Source organism: Podarcis liolepis, assembly GCF_965112155.1.
Source record: "Podarcis liolepis genome assembly, chromosome: 5".
Taxonomy (NCBI): domain Eukaryota; kingdom Metazoa; phylum Chordata; class Lepidosauria; order Squamata; family Lacertidae; genus Podarcis; species Podarcis liolepis.
In genome coordinates this window covers 35,288,944-35,303,904 of record NC_139556.1, presented here as the reverse complement: position 1 = coordinate 35,303,904, position 14,961 = coordinate 35,288,944, and the positions used below count along the sequence as shown (strand labels likewise).

At 42.5% G+C, this 14,961-nt stretch overlaps 1 protein-coding gene across 4 annotated transcripts in view; it reads left to right on the top strand.

Moving 5' to 3' along the window:
* The window catches only part of P4HA1 (prolyl 4-hydroxylase subunit alpha 1), a 31,102-nt gene extending 28,958 nt beyond the window's left edge, over nt 1-2,144 (top strand). For all 4 annotated transcript variants that reach the window (XM_083505528.1, XM_083505526.1, XM_083505527.1 and 1 more), the window contains exons 14-15: nt 510-606; nt 1,062-2,144. In XM_083505528.1, coding sequence (XP_083361654.1) covers nt 510-606; nt 1,062-1,132 — 168 coding nt within the window. In that variant the 3' untranslated portion in view covers nt 1,133-2,144. The remainder of the gene's footprint in view (nt 1-509; nt 607-1,061) is intronic.
* Nucleotides 2,145-14,961: the final 12,817 nt, after the last annotated feature.

Genomic DNA, 14,961 nt, shown 5'->3' with positions numbered 1-14,961 from the left:
CCTCGGTCCAGTATACCTGAAGGAGCATCTCCACCCCCATCGTTCTGCTCGGACACTGAGGTCCAGTGCCAAGGGCCTTCTGGTATTTCCCTCAATGCGAGAAGCCAAGTTACAGGGAACCAGGTGGAGGGCCTTCTCGGTAGTGGCACCCACACTGTGGAACTCCCTCCCACCAGATGTCAAAAAGAAGAACAACCACCAGACTTTTAGAAGACATCTTAAAGCAGCCCTGTTTATGATTATGATTACTAGAAAAATTTCCCAATGCAAACTGATTAATTCAAAATGTTACGGAAATTCGCATCGCTGCCAGGGGCTCAATAGGTGATGTGTGAGCATAGCGCTGAGGAGCACTTAGAAATCGCAGGGGGGAGTAATGAACAGTACATTTCCCACACTTTTGCTGTTGCTTGTGGTTTCCCCTGTTTTTAGCCTGCCTTAGCTTTTCACTTTCCAGAAGTTAAACTGAAGGCAGTTTAATGAGTCAACTTGACTTTATATCTTCCCAGGGGACAGCTGTATTTTGGTACAATCTTTTTCCAAGTGGTGAAGGGGACTACAGCACAAGGCATGCTGCCTGTCCAGTATTAGTCGGAAACAAATGGGGTAAGTATGAAACCAGAGAATTTGCACAGACATCATAGCTGCCGCATTTTGAACCATTTGCACATAGCCAAAAGATAAGAACAACAAAAATATCATTCTTAAATGAAATGTGAGAGCGATGGGTAGGAGATAAAACCTAAGCAAGTCCAGTTTGCCAGCTACTGTATAATTCATTGTAGGTAGGTGGGGGTTTTCCACAGCAAGTTCAGTATTGATCTTTTCAGATCAATATTACCAGGTGTTCAATCACCTCACAGGGTTGTTAGTAAATAATAATCTCATTGTTCAACAATAAATAGGAAGTGATTTGTCCTGCCATGTTTTTAGTTAGACTTTGGGAAGTTGCCATTCTGTAACCAGAGCAGTCTTTTACAGACTAATATGTATTCACTGAGTTTAGCCAGGTGTGAGTAACCGTATGTAAATGTGCCTCTTCTCTCTTCCTTTTCCTGTAGTATCCAATAAGTGGATCCATGAACGTGGGCAAGAATTTCGAAGACCGTGTAGTTTATCAGAGTCGGACTGATCCAAACCTCTCCCTTTTCTCTTCCTTTTTGTGCAGATTGCAACTTCCTCCCACGTTTTCCTTGATTAACACTGATAGTTTTACACTAACACTCCCCTACAACTTTTGTCTCCAGTGCCAACCAGTTCTTCATCTCTGGACCTTCTTTTACATAAGGACAAATGTCTTTGCTAATATACTGTTTTAAATTTTTTATAGAGAGAGTGTAATTGATTTTGAATGTTTTGAGTTTCCATGGCCAAAATAACTTCTGCCAGAGACACTATAAACTACATTCTGCTGAGGGTAGAATGGATATGGACAGTCTGTCCTCAGACAATGACTTTGTTTGCTTGGAGGGTAAGATGCTATACATGTCTTCCACTTCTGTTCCTTGTTTTTAAGAATGCCTGACCATGGCTATAGAACTGTAGACAAGGGCTGTGAGCTGCATCCCATTGACATCCGTAGCAAAACTCCCCCACCGAATGCAAAAGATCAAGGGCTGTGTCCATGAGCCTTAACTTTCTGGGTGACTTTTCCAGCGTTGTGAAAGTTCAAACACAGAAAGTCTTCCTTTTTTATATTTAAAAAAATGCCTCTTGGATGAACCTGGCCGGTGATCCTAAAACAAATGAGCCAGCAGTTATGCACATAACTATATAGTTGCTCAAGCAGTTCTGTACTTTTTGCAACTTTCCAAGAACAGTTTTGTGGGAGGGGCAGGACTTGCTTTCCAAGTATGAATCTTTTTCTGAACCATATCACGATTCAGCTTCTTCCTTTTAAAAATCGATTGCTGCTTTTATCATTTTGTAACTAGTGAAAAAACACTATGGATCCATAGGGACAAGAACATTGTGGGCTTAAAACACAGCATTGTGCCTTAGTCTCGGAGTTTGATTTGTATAAAAACAATTTGTATGATGAGAAGACGCACACTTCCATTCCCAAAATGCCAAACTTTCCCCCCAGCCGAGGTGTTTTGTGACAAAGATGATATATTTATAATACTAAATCCTTTTGAACGCTTTTTGTTTTGTGTACTTTGATATGTTGTGGACCCTGAATGTGTTCTGTTTCAGTTTACTCGCCTTTTACCTAAACTAGGGCTGCGTTTACACAGGATGTTAATTTGAACTCTGCATCATACACAGTTCGGAAGAGGTTAGTCATAGCCGTCTTCCTTATTCTTCTGAGTAAGGGTTTTCATTATTATAGACAAGTCTCTGATCAGAGCCTTTTAGCATGCCTGGTGTATCTTTGATGCTTGCTGTCAAATACAGCCAAAGTTGTGCTTGAGCAAAGATGGATGATTTGGAATCCACTGTGTACACATTTACTCCTGGCAATAGTTGGATCAGTATTTTGGGACAGAAATGGCTGGTTCCTGTACAGAATCTCTTCTGACAAGGTAGGTAAGATGCAACTGAACCTACTAATCGAAAGACCTTGCTTCAGCTTAAAATTCCTGTGGTACCAGTAAATGACATCTTGACTCTGTGGTGTCATAAACAGACGCTGGCTTTCCAAAATTGCTGCAAGCTGTGGAGAGACAGAGTATATAAATGGTATGCTAAATCTGAAGCAAAGAGAACCATTTAGTCCCGTACTTTCACACTTTAATATTGGCCAGGTTTTGTAGTGAAGACAGACGTACAGTGGTACTTCGGTTTTTGAACCTCTCTGTTGACAAACGTTTCGGAACTCGAACGCCATAAACCCAGAAGTAAATGCTTTGGTTTTCAAACACGCCTCAGAAGTCGAACATGCCACACAGCTTCTCTACTGAGTTTTCCGTATTGAGTTTTTGAACATTTTGGAACTTGAACGGTCTTCCAGAACGGATTACGTTTGAAAACCACTGTAATACAAAGAGAGAGCTCAAAGCTTGTACCTCAGTGATGGAGCAAGTCCTACGAGCTTTACTGTCAAAATAACTGATGTTCATAATAGTGTATCAAATGTTAGAAAAACTCTTTCCCTTACAATAAAAAAGCAAAAGCAAATCTTGTTCTAGGAATTAGAGGAGGGGATGCTTTAGTGACAGGGTGCAGGGGCAAAGGAAAGACAACTAGCACAATGTACAGCTCACTTCTGCGACAAACATGCAAAAGTAGTTTTATTAAGAACTCAGCCCTGGAGAGCAGTAGGTATGTTACTCTGACTGCAGTGCAGCTATTTCTAAAATGGCCCCACTGCCTTAAAATGTTAGCGCCTGTCTTCACAATTTTTGGTGGAAGATTTTGAGTGCACAGGGGGTTGGGGGTTTGTCTGATTTTAAACAAAAGTTAATTTTGCACCATAGCTCCTTGGTGCATTTTGTTTCATTGGGAAAGTATGCCTCTTCCATTCCAAGTTCCTCATTGTGCCTTATTTGTGCCTTTCTGTGGTGCATAAGCACAAAGATCATTACAGGAATAATAAGGAACTTGAGTTAAAATGGGAGTCTACTTGAAACATAGTACAGTGGTACCTCGGGTTACAGACGCTTCAGGTTACAGATGCTTCAGGTTACAGATTCTGCTAACCCAGAAATAGTACCTCAGGTTAAGAACTTTGCCTCAGGATGAGAACAGAAATTGTGTGGTGGCAGCGGAAGGACCCATTAGCTAAAGTGGTACCTCAGGTTAAGAACAGTTTCAGGTTAAGAACAGACCTCCAGAACGAATTAAGTTCTTAACCTGAGGTACCACTGTACCATGCCACCTATTCAGAAATAGGTTTGCCTGTGGATAGGCTCTGCAGCTTGCAGTTAAAAACAACAAGCCTTTGGAGTGAAGCTGTAACTGCAGACACAATCCAGAATGAAGAGAGCTCCAGTGTTGAAAACATGAAGCTGCTATGTACTAAGTCAGAAAATATTGCTATTTGGGAACCTTGAATTGGAGATTACACACATTGCCTGGGTGAACTGTAATAATCTAAAGACTGAATCCACAAATATGAGAATAACTTTAATTAGTTCATTTAAACTGTCATAGCAAAGGCCAGTCCTTGTGATTATGTAAAGGCTGTAGTTCCATGCCCATTTACTTTATGGTAACTCCTGTTGAACTCTTGCCACTCGATTTGGATGTAACTCTAACTATAGTACAGTGTTAATGTACACGAACCTCAGTTTCGAAAACTTCCTCCCCACCACCAAGACCACAGCACAGCCATAAGGAGGAGATGGCACACTTTCATGTTTGTTTTTATTTCTGTTTACAACCAACTGCAGTTTACCATTTACACCCAAACCCAGACAAACTGTAGTTAGTCTCAACTACGGTTTAGTGAGCGTGCCAACCTTGTAAACCATGGTTTGAAGTTGGCTTTTTCCTTTAACCACAGTTAAGAGTAACCACAGTTTGTCCGAGTCTATATGTTACGGTAAACTGCAGCTAATTGGAATGATTAGCAAAACACCCCAAATTCCTTGTTGTAGCTGTCTCAGGGTGCCTCAGGTTACTTTAAAAGAATCAATTGATTTAATTTAAGCACATCTGTAAGCAGCATGCGACAGTGACAATTTTAAGGTAAAGCAGTAAACATTGCAATGTACTTCAAACTGAAGCACTTATTTTGCTCTCATTGCTTTTAGTGCCTATTACTTCCAAGTGTAAAATACATCAGCTTAATTATATTGTGGAGTGCACTGCCAAAAGGGCATGCATAAATTGAGAAGTATTGCAGAAGGGATGATTGTGACAATGAGCCTCTTGGAAGATGCTATAGACATGAATTCACGTTCGATCAGGATACTTTTATCCTTGAGGAAAATGTTGATGGGCTGATGGTGCCAACTTCATTAATCCTTTAAGGTATTTAAAATGTTCTATATTAGAGCTGCTCTGATACAGAAGTTCAACCATTTCTTCCTCTTGGCAAGTTAAAATTCAACAGCAGTTCTTATCCTTGGCTTTTCTCTCCATGGTAGAGAAACAGTAGCACTGCCAATCAGTTGGCACTCCATTCCTAAATGCTCTGCCAAATGAGTCAGGATACACTTGGACTTCCATTGAAAAGGGGTCTTCAGTGATTTACCTTCATTTGGCACATTTTCCAACAGTGAAGTTGGAAAACCACTACTTTTGGGGAGTTTTGGATTTCAAAACTTACTGGGGTGGGGGAAATGTGGAACACCCGATTTCACCAAAGGGTGTTCTGTCTCTCATTACTTTTATATGACTGTTTAAAGGCCGCCAATCAAAGCTGAACCCTCTTAGCCTGGGGGAGAAATTAACATTGGTCCCATATGTTTGTTCAAAACAGGATAGGTGTTTGAACGCTATATTCAAACACTCTCCACTTTCTTGGCACAGTGAACATAGCCCTTAGAATACAGAACACTCTTCTTTGTGTGCAAAAGTAATGCACTTTCCCTAAAAAAACCAACCCATGAATTGTAAACGGTCATGGGGAACACAAAGGAACACACTGGGTTTAGGAGCACTGCTCCTGTCAAGTTTAAACTACCGTATTTTTCGCCCTATAGGACGCACTTTTTCCCCTCCAAAAATGAAGGGGAAATCTGGGTGCGTCCTATGGGGCGAATGCAGGCTTTCGCTGAAGCCTGGAGAGCGAGAGGGGTCGGTGCGCACCGACACCTCTAGCTCTCCAGGCTTCAGGAAGACATCCGCAGCGTGGGGAACCTTGCAGGAATTCCCCGCAAGGCTCCCCACGCTGCGGATAGCAGCCTGCTGCCCAGCGCAAGGGGCGCCCTGAAGCAGAGCGCCCCCCGCGCCAGGCAGACATCCGCAGTGTGGGGAGCATTGCAGGAGTTCCCCGCAGGGCTCCCCACGCTGCGGATAGCAGCCTGCCGCCCCGCAGGGGGGGCGCCCCTCGCGCGGGGCAGACATCGGCCAGCCCCACAAGCTCGGGGGACAGCAGGGAGGCGCAGCGCCGCCATCCCGCTGTTCCTCGACCTGGTTCTGTTTCCCCGACCTGCTTTTGGGGGGGGAAATAAAGGGAATTTTTTCCCCCTTTATTTCCCCCCCCCCAAAAAAAACTAGGTGCGTCCTATGGGACGGAGCGTCCTATGGGACGAAAAATACGGTACATAGTAGTACTCCGTTCCCCAAACAAGTAAGAATCCATTTCTTTATTTTCATTTAAAAGAAGCAAGAGTTACTGCACAGTGTGATTGACTATGAACTGCAGAGAAATCTCGAGAGCTAAGCAGTGGGGCATCTTGATAGTGGATGGAAGCTTAAAATCTTGGTTTGGATTTTGCTAAAGCAAAACGAACCATATAAGATGGAGAACATGCCAAAACAATAGAGATCTCTTGTTGATTAACTAGAGGTGTGATACATAAGGAAATCCATTTGTGTTAAAAGTGTTTTTTCTGGAGTTTGTACTTAAAGTAACGTTAGTTTTTTAAAAATTATATAAGGCTGTATTTCTATGCCACACACTTAACATGCATCACGGAAACATCTAAAGATTTTTGGGTGTTTGGATAAGAAACGTTGCTTCATCCATGCGGGTCGTTTTTGCAATCTACCCTAATATTTTGGATTTCTAGGCGGTCGCGTAAGATTTTAGGAGGCTAGACACTTAGGAGGTTTGCGTTTTGGTTCTTACTGGTTTATCAGCTCACTTCTTACAAAGTGAATCACCACGATGTTTGAATAAGTGAAATGTAAGAGAGTACTTCTTTTTCTGGAAAAAGTTTGCTTTTATGCCTCCCCTTTCCTAAGAGGGGGGAAACACTTCACTTTTGCAAATGGGTAGGATCATTCCTCATGGTGGAAGAAGAAAAAGTACTAAACCTACTTTTCACTTCCATGACTAGACTGAGCTTAACTCTTATGTGAATGCACTTCTGTGTGGAGTATGAATGACAACTGTTTTGGCTTACAACGATGATATTTTGAGAAACTGCCTTACTGTATTATTATTTTTGTGTGTGTGTGTGTGTGTGTGTGTGTGGAAAATACCAGGCTCTAAATAAAAAGCTCTGCCATTAATAGGGACAATCAATCCTTCACATTGAAGTGTGGTGTGACTTTGCTTTCCACTGCATTTCATCCACAGAATCCAGTTCTTTAGTGTCTCATGACTTAAATTATGGACAATGCCAGATAGTTAAATAGTTTTGGCTACTTCCCACAGGTTCAGAGCAATGAACCTGATACAGCCTGCAGGAAAGAGGGGCTCTGTTTAATTCACAGGATTTTTCAGTGAAATGGACCCGACATGGAATCTTTGAGTAAGATAGTTTTAACATGTTGCACAAGCTTGTTGCCCTGTGATTTTGGAGTGGCTCGAAAGCAAATGGAGAGCTGCTTTTGCTGTTGAGACAAATGAAGCGTTCTGGTTGGTTAGATAAGAGCTACGTCTGAGCAAAAATGGCTTGTTGCCATTGAACGGGAAGTTGCTTCACTACTTCATTTCAAACTGAACTGGGAAGGAAGCTGAAAATTTAAAAATGGGCTGCCATTAACTTTTCTGTGGCCTGAAGGAAGACTTAAGCAGAAGATGAAGCATCAGACCTGTTTCTAAGCTGGCCAGCTCAGTAGTTAGCATGCCCAGAGATTTAAACTCCTGAGCACCCACCTGCAGGTTGCAATGGGTACAAGCAAATTTAGTTCAATGTTAGAAACTAGATCTGTGACATCAACTCCTGCAAAAAAAAAAAAAAAAAAGGTGCCAAGAGCGCCCTAAATATACAGCTAACTTTGGTCTGGCTTAGTTCGTTTTGATCTTTTACAACTAACCCTATCCTGTTTTTCATGGCACATAGGGATGCTGCTGCAAGCCTGTGGTTAAAATTGCTTCTATAAATACGTCCCTATAACCTAGATTCTGAACACATATACAATGAATATAGGCGTCAATCCTTCCATGCTGCAATGTTGTTGTGAGAGTAGAGGCAGCTGCATTAAGGAAAAGCATAAGATGGGAGTCAGCTGAATCCCCTGGAAGTTTTTACTTCTCACTCGAAAACCTATTTTAAGTGTTGGCTGGTACTTAAAAAGTTCTTCAGTCAAGTGGCATGAAGCTGTGGTGAAGTGGTTTGTCTGGATTCTCAATAAAAGTGAAGACTTTCCTGTATGTTCTGTTACCCAGTTTTTGGAACTGCCACGTTCAAAGAGAGATGTTTATGTAAGTGTAGCTTCTGGGCAGAGGGCAGTTAGGTCCTGACCCTATGAACTCAAGTTACAAGTTGCATCTTATATAGGCCTTTTATCAATCAATCAGATTTCAATATCAAAAACTTCCTAAAATTCAGTTTAATTAAAGCAACATCATGGAAGAAAAGTTACCATTCCTTCCACCTTCAGCTACTTGCATTCTCCAGAAAGCTCTGGAAAGTTGGGGAAGCCCTCTGGGTTGTGGTTGTGAGACAATGCTGGGGTAAGAGGTGGTAAACTTTCCTTCTGTTAACTTCTATAATTTATATTTGGATCCAAACCTTATTTGGGATGATTCCTCCCACCCCTTCACCCATCTTACATTGTTCAGGAAGGCCTCCCAGATCATCCACATAAGCTTTTTATTGGGGGGGGGGTAGATGTCTAGTGATCTGCTGGAGGCAGAAGGGACACACAACTCTTATTCTGTGAATTTAATTTTTTTTTTTTGCAAGTTATCTTCAGAGCCAAGCTTGAGCTCCGGTGGCCATCTGCTCAAAAGTCATCTAGAGATCTCAAACAGTTCGTTTGCAAATGTTATCGCCGTGAAGCCCAAATTTCTGTAGCAACCGCTTCTTTAGGCTATATGGTATCAATAACAGTTATCTGGTTTTGCAAATCTATAAGTCCTCAGGCACTTTCCTCCCCCTCTGCTTTCATATGATGTATTCAGCAGTGAGATCGTTCCTTGTGCTGCTGCGCACCTAAAGAGCTTTTGTATCAACATGTTTAGAAATGACAGAGCCTGACTAATTCAAGGACGCATGAAAGAGATTCTCCATGCAATTGTGGGTGCATGGCCAGCTGAGGGAGCTGGTGGACTGAGATTTTCATGTCTGCCAGTCTCTTCGCTCACTCTCTCTATATTTATCAGCAATGGAGCTGCAAATTACAAGCCTTTGAATTCCTCCAAAGGAACTATATCAGTCATCTTGGTTCTAGAGCAAGCTGAATATCTGTGCCTTTTGCCTATCCTAGAGCATATCAGCAAAACTTACCTTCTAGCAGAAGCTGGTGCCTTAGGCCAAATGGGGCACTTGCCCCACCCTAACCCTCCCCAAGCTATACTGCAATCCCTTCTCGGTTCCTTACATTCATATTCAATACATTACTTAACATTTAGAGACACACTGACTTGTTTCTGTCCATCTCTTCTATTGGCCAATCATCTCTGGGCAGCACAACCAATCACAATCATCCCTATGCTGTCGCCCCTGTCCCCAGGGGATTTTAAATAATAACAGGGGACCCCTTTGGGCCTCCATTTTGATTATGTCCCCCACTTTCCCCAGGGGATTGATCAGGAGTCCCTCGGAAATGCCGTTGAAAGTTCCAGATAATTATGGCAGCACTTAGGAAGAGATTCTGCAACCGATCGGATGCAAGCATTTCAGTCTGAGCCAATCTGAAGTATGCATTTGCAATCTGTTCTTGCTTCCCCCCAACCCCACAGTTTACGTTTCCATCTTCTCACTTTTGTGAGCAGCAGGCTAAAGCACCTTGAAGCACTATCCTCTCTGAAGCCAGCCTGCCAGCCATTGAAAACCATAGCAATACAGTGGTACCTCGGGTTAAGAACTTAATTCGTTCTGGAGGTCCGTTCTTAACCTGAAACTGTTCTTAACCTGAGGTACCACTTTAGCTAATGGGGCCTCCCGCTGCCGCCGTGCGATTTCTGTTCTCATCCTGAAGCAAAGTTCTTAACCCGAGGTATTAGCGGAGTCTGTAACCTGAAGCGTCTGTAACCCGAGGTACCACTGTATGTCTTTGTGAGTTCAGTTTGTTGTTCAAATGGGCAGTGAGGGGCAGGTATGTTGCTGGCCTGGAGGGGATGAGAGAGAAGGAAAAAGCTGTGGTGGGGTATTTTGTGTCTTTGCTGACATTGAAGGGGGGGGGGAGAGGAGAAAAGCAGAGCTGTCCAGGAAGGGTGACCAATAAGCCCTTGGCACTGGGTCAGGGAGTTACGCAAAAGTGAGCACTTTGCCAATCTGATACCAGATTTGATAAAATGTCAAGGGTGTGTGTGTGATAAAACAGCCTGATCCTATGCATATGCTATATTCCCATACATATTTAGCTAAGAGAAAATCTCATTGAAATCTCTGGGTAAAGATTATTTTGATCAGGCTGTGCTGCTGAAACTCCAAAACACACACAAACCTGGAAAGGAATTCCTTTGAAATCAGTTGATTTGCCCCCACTTAAACATAGATTTGAACTGAAAGTATCCGGATTAGGCTGCGACAATCTAAAGCAAGTAGTAAATACACCATGGTGTATTTAGTTAGTGGCCATAGGGGCAGGTGGTAATGAGCTGCCTGTCTTTGGTCTACGACAACCATCTTGCATCATTTAAGCGTTATCACAACAGCCACGAGCTCCCACAACAGCCAGTCTGTTTTTTAAAAGCGCAGGCTGCACTGTGGCATTCCCTGTGAGACCACAATAGCCACAGCTGACATCTGCAGAGAAAAGCAGAGGAGCTCGCAGAGCTGGCAGGGAATTTCCCAAGCTTCGGTTCACGTTCTGTTGACATTTGTCTGTCCTGAGAGAGAATGAAGTGCGCCTCATGTTGAACTTCTGGAGAATCACAGCACCTGCTATGGCTGCAGAGACCAGGAACACAGAACTTCTGCCTCCTGTATCATTTCTGCTGCATTAACAACACCAAAGTGACTTCTTCAGGGCAGTTTATGTGGAACTCGTGGGCTGCCCAGGTGACACAACGCTCCTCTGAGCCTTGCTGATGTAATCCAAAGGAAAGCAGAATATGTTTGGCACTTACTTGGCTGAAGGAGATGTTGGAAGTAGTCAAAAAAGGCACCATCCTACCTTCTTAGGGAGTCCACTCTGGATTTGTGTAGGGTTGACTCCTTAGCCTTTTCTTCTCCCAAAGATGTCCCACAAGGCAGCAGATCCAGATTTTTCCCTCAGGGATTACTCCCCAAACCTTTCTCACAAATGAGTACTGTTAAGTTGTGGGTGAACATATCAGACGACACAGCGATTCTTCAAACAGCTCTTGTTTATTCAGAGGCCAGAACAGAACTGAACTGAAGGGCTCAGTCAGCCTGCTTATATAGAGCTCCAGTACAATGTTACTGTAGCAACTTTCTAAAACTATCCAATCACTGAACGTCACTTTCGATCATTTATTTGCATAACTACCTACAGTATCCCCCTGCTGGCCCAGGGTGAGAACTTCAGTACATAACAAGTACAGCCACAAGAAGGCAGAAGTTTAGGATCGGGTCCATGCAGAGGTGTTAATTCAGGGACAAGGCTATCCAGCCACTGATAACACACTCAACAGGTCTGCATTTGGCACTGCGATGCACAAAATTGAGATGTGAAGCTTTCATGAGCCAGACTTGTTCCAGTTTTGATGAATCTGTATTCTGGATATGGAAAGCTGACAGGTTGTTGCTGTTGTTTCTGCCTGCACCCCCTTCTCAGAGGATGCCTCACAGCATTGAATGTTTATCTCTCCGGCACTCATGGTTCATCCCAATGTAAGGAGGAAAGCTTTTAATCAGAAGCAATCATTATGGTACAGCACACTCTTTATTAAAAGCCATACTGGATTAACTTGTTAAACACGACTGCGCAAATCATTTTATTAGTTGCGTTCGTAGCTGGAACTGAACTGCTAGATGTGATATCTGAATATTTCTTTAATTGAATTTGGGCCCACAAGTGTTAACTATATAAACATTACAGACGTGGCAATACAGCTGGAACTTTTTGAACCAGTTTATCATCATTTCGCTTCCCGCTGTTATTTTTTAAAAGATGGTTTAAAGGAGCAAAAGTTGTGAACAAAATAATATTGCTCAGGTCATCATTTGATAATGAGGATTGGCCAATTGACCCACCCGTTTCTCTGAACCTGCGTTTTTTTCCTGCTGCCAAATGAAACCAGTTGCCTGTGAAACTACAAAGCTGAAGCTTATCCGCATGTCTTATTCCTGGCTCCCACTTACTCTGCAAAGACTGCAAAGGCAAATTTGTCTTCTAGGAATCCAATTGGGATAATTCATTTTGTCCTAGATTTGGTGGTGTTCAACTAAGCTTTACTCAGAGAATACCTGCCGTAATCAATGGAACTGACCTAGCCATGTTTGTTCATTTCAGTGGGTATACTCTGAGTAATGCGTAGTTGGCTACCACTCCATCTCATTTCTTCTCTAAGTTAGAAACACACTTCTCTTTTAGAGTAATCATACAGATGTGGTGTTTTTAAATCCATACAGTGGATGCATCTTAGAGCAGGATACCCACACTCATGTAGTGCTGAAGATATGACTGAGGTGCAGCTGTTTATAGGACGGCAGGAAGTTGCCTTCCACAAAGTCAAGTCATTGGTCCATTTAGCTTGGTGCTGTCAATGCAGGAAGCCAGCAGCTGTCAGGATTTCAGACCCGAGGCTATGCCAACACTTTGCAGGAAGTGCTTCACTCTGTGAAATGGGCCACATAGCTCATCAGCACCTTCAACTGGCAATTTGGCCACTGCCTGGTGCCACAGGCACTCTTGAATCAAGAGTCTTCACAAAAACCTAAACTGGAAAATTGGCGTTCAGATCCCACCTGGCCTCAAAAAAAAAAAAAGCAGCATGCTAGGGGATCATAGGCTGTCCACAGTTCCTCATCCTACCTTACAGGATTGTTGTAAGCACAAAATGGAGGGCCTTAACATTGGCTTCACTCTCCAGAGGAAGGGCGTGATACAAACACCAGTTATGTGATTCTCCATCGTTCTTCGTAAGGCTGAACAGAAGAGTAACTGTGGTGCTATTATTAACACAACAAAGTACCACCCCTTGCATTTAAAGCACATTCAACACAAGTGTCTTCCCCCCAAAGAATCCTGGGAACTATAGACTGTTAAAAGATGCTGGGGATTGAAGGTCTTTGAGGGGGAAACTACATCTCCCAGGATTCTCTAGGGGAAGCCAAGGGCTTTAAATGTGCACAGAATGTACTTTAAATGTGTGCTTTAAAGGAAGCAGCAGAAAGGCATGGCTGGTGATGGATTGCAAGACTCTGTTTGTACTGTTCTCATTTAATGGGAGACAAGAGCGACTAAGCCCTGTTCTTATCATGGTTTAGTGTTAAGAGGAGAGCCATGCAAAGAGATATGTTAAATATGCATTGAATATATTAAATTGTGTTAAACAGATACACATTTGATATTTGGGGCTTACAGGCAGATCCATATAAAGCAAAAGTGTCAACCTGTATATAAGGATTCTGAAAGCGGTGCTGTTGTAGCTCCCTCCTGAATGCAGAGAGATGATTCAGCTCAGAGGTACTTTAATTGCTCCTTTAAATGAAGCAGGCTGGGCAACATGACTCTTGAACCTGCTTTTTTCCTCTGCCTCAGCACTTCCTGATAACAGATACTCAAAATAAAAAAAAAAGGAAAACCAGAGGGCATTCATAATCTGCTCTGGATAGGTCACGTCAATCTGATAACTGCTTTAACTGGAAAATATATGTGAATAAGCAGGAGATACGAAGAGGTTCTTCACAGAATATAAGATGGCTTTTTTTTATCATGCCACCTCTAATGTTACGCTTTTTGCAAGCTTTCATGACGAGATCTAAATGTGTGACTTTGCAGAAAATTGGAAGCTTGGGTCAGTCCATTAAAAGATACCATCTTTTTTTCTTGCCTTCATCCTGGAGACAAGGGAGAAGCACAGCAGCAGTGTGTCTCCTTAGCGCTAGGCAGACTGAGGGATAACAGGCCTTCCTTGGCTGGTATGTAGAATGAAGGTATCCACTTAGCAGCAAATTTGTCCCTGATTTTTGGGGCTTCTGCTGACTCTGTGGTATTGGGCAGGTTTTCCATATAATGCCGTTTGCCAGACTCACCCGGACTCCTTTCACAGTAAAAAGATGTGTTGTTTCACATCATATTTTCTCAAACTGCTGCCTTCTTGTTGGCTCCTCCCAGACACTTGTCCCTCCCAAGAGAAGTTAGACTGGCTCTCCTTGTTGTCCTTCTGCTGGCAGGTGAAAATTTTCATGTTAAAATAGCCTTTTGGGAATGGACTCTTTTAAAGGAAAGGGCTGGTGTTGTGATGTTTATATTGCAATTATATGTCTGTTTTAATATATTGTATCTACCAGCTATCATCTGTCAAGCTATCTAGCTATATCTATATATATCTCTCTCTATCATCTATCTATCTATCTATCTATCTATCTATCTATCTATCTATCTATCATCTATCTATCTATCATCTATCTATCTATCTATCTATCTATCTATCTATCTATCATCTATCTATCATCTATCTATCTATCTATCTATCTATCTATCTATCTATCTATCTATCATCTATCTAATGTTTATTTGACTTTTAAATTATTGCTTCCCCTCCCTTATGTTTTTAGCTGTTTCTATTTTAGCTATAAGCCTCCATGAGTCCCAGTTGGTGGAAAAGGCATCATCATCATCACCATCATCATCTATGTGTGCTAATTCTCCCTTTTGTGTCTTTAAAACAGAAAATAAAGTCAATGCTGGGTCAGGAACTCTCTGAATAAACCTGGTATCAGCCAGCAGCTATTATGACCCAAGGCTGATGAAGTTCACTGATATGTGTCTGAGTTGCCCCATGCCTGAGAGAGAGAGAGAGAGAGAGAGAGAGAGAGAGAGATTTTGTTTCCTTCCTAACCAGTCCTGAGCAAGGAGAGCAGTAAGAGTAACCTTCAA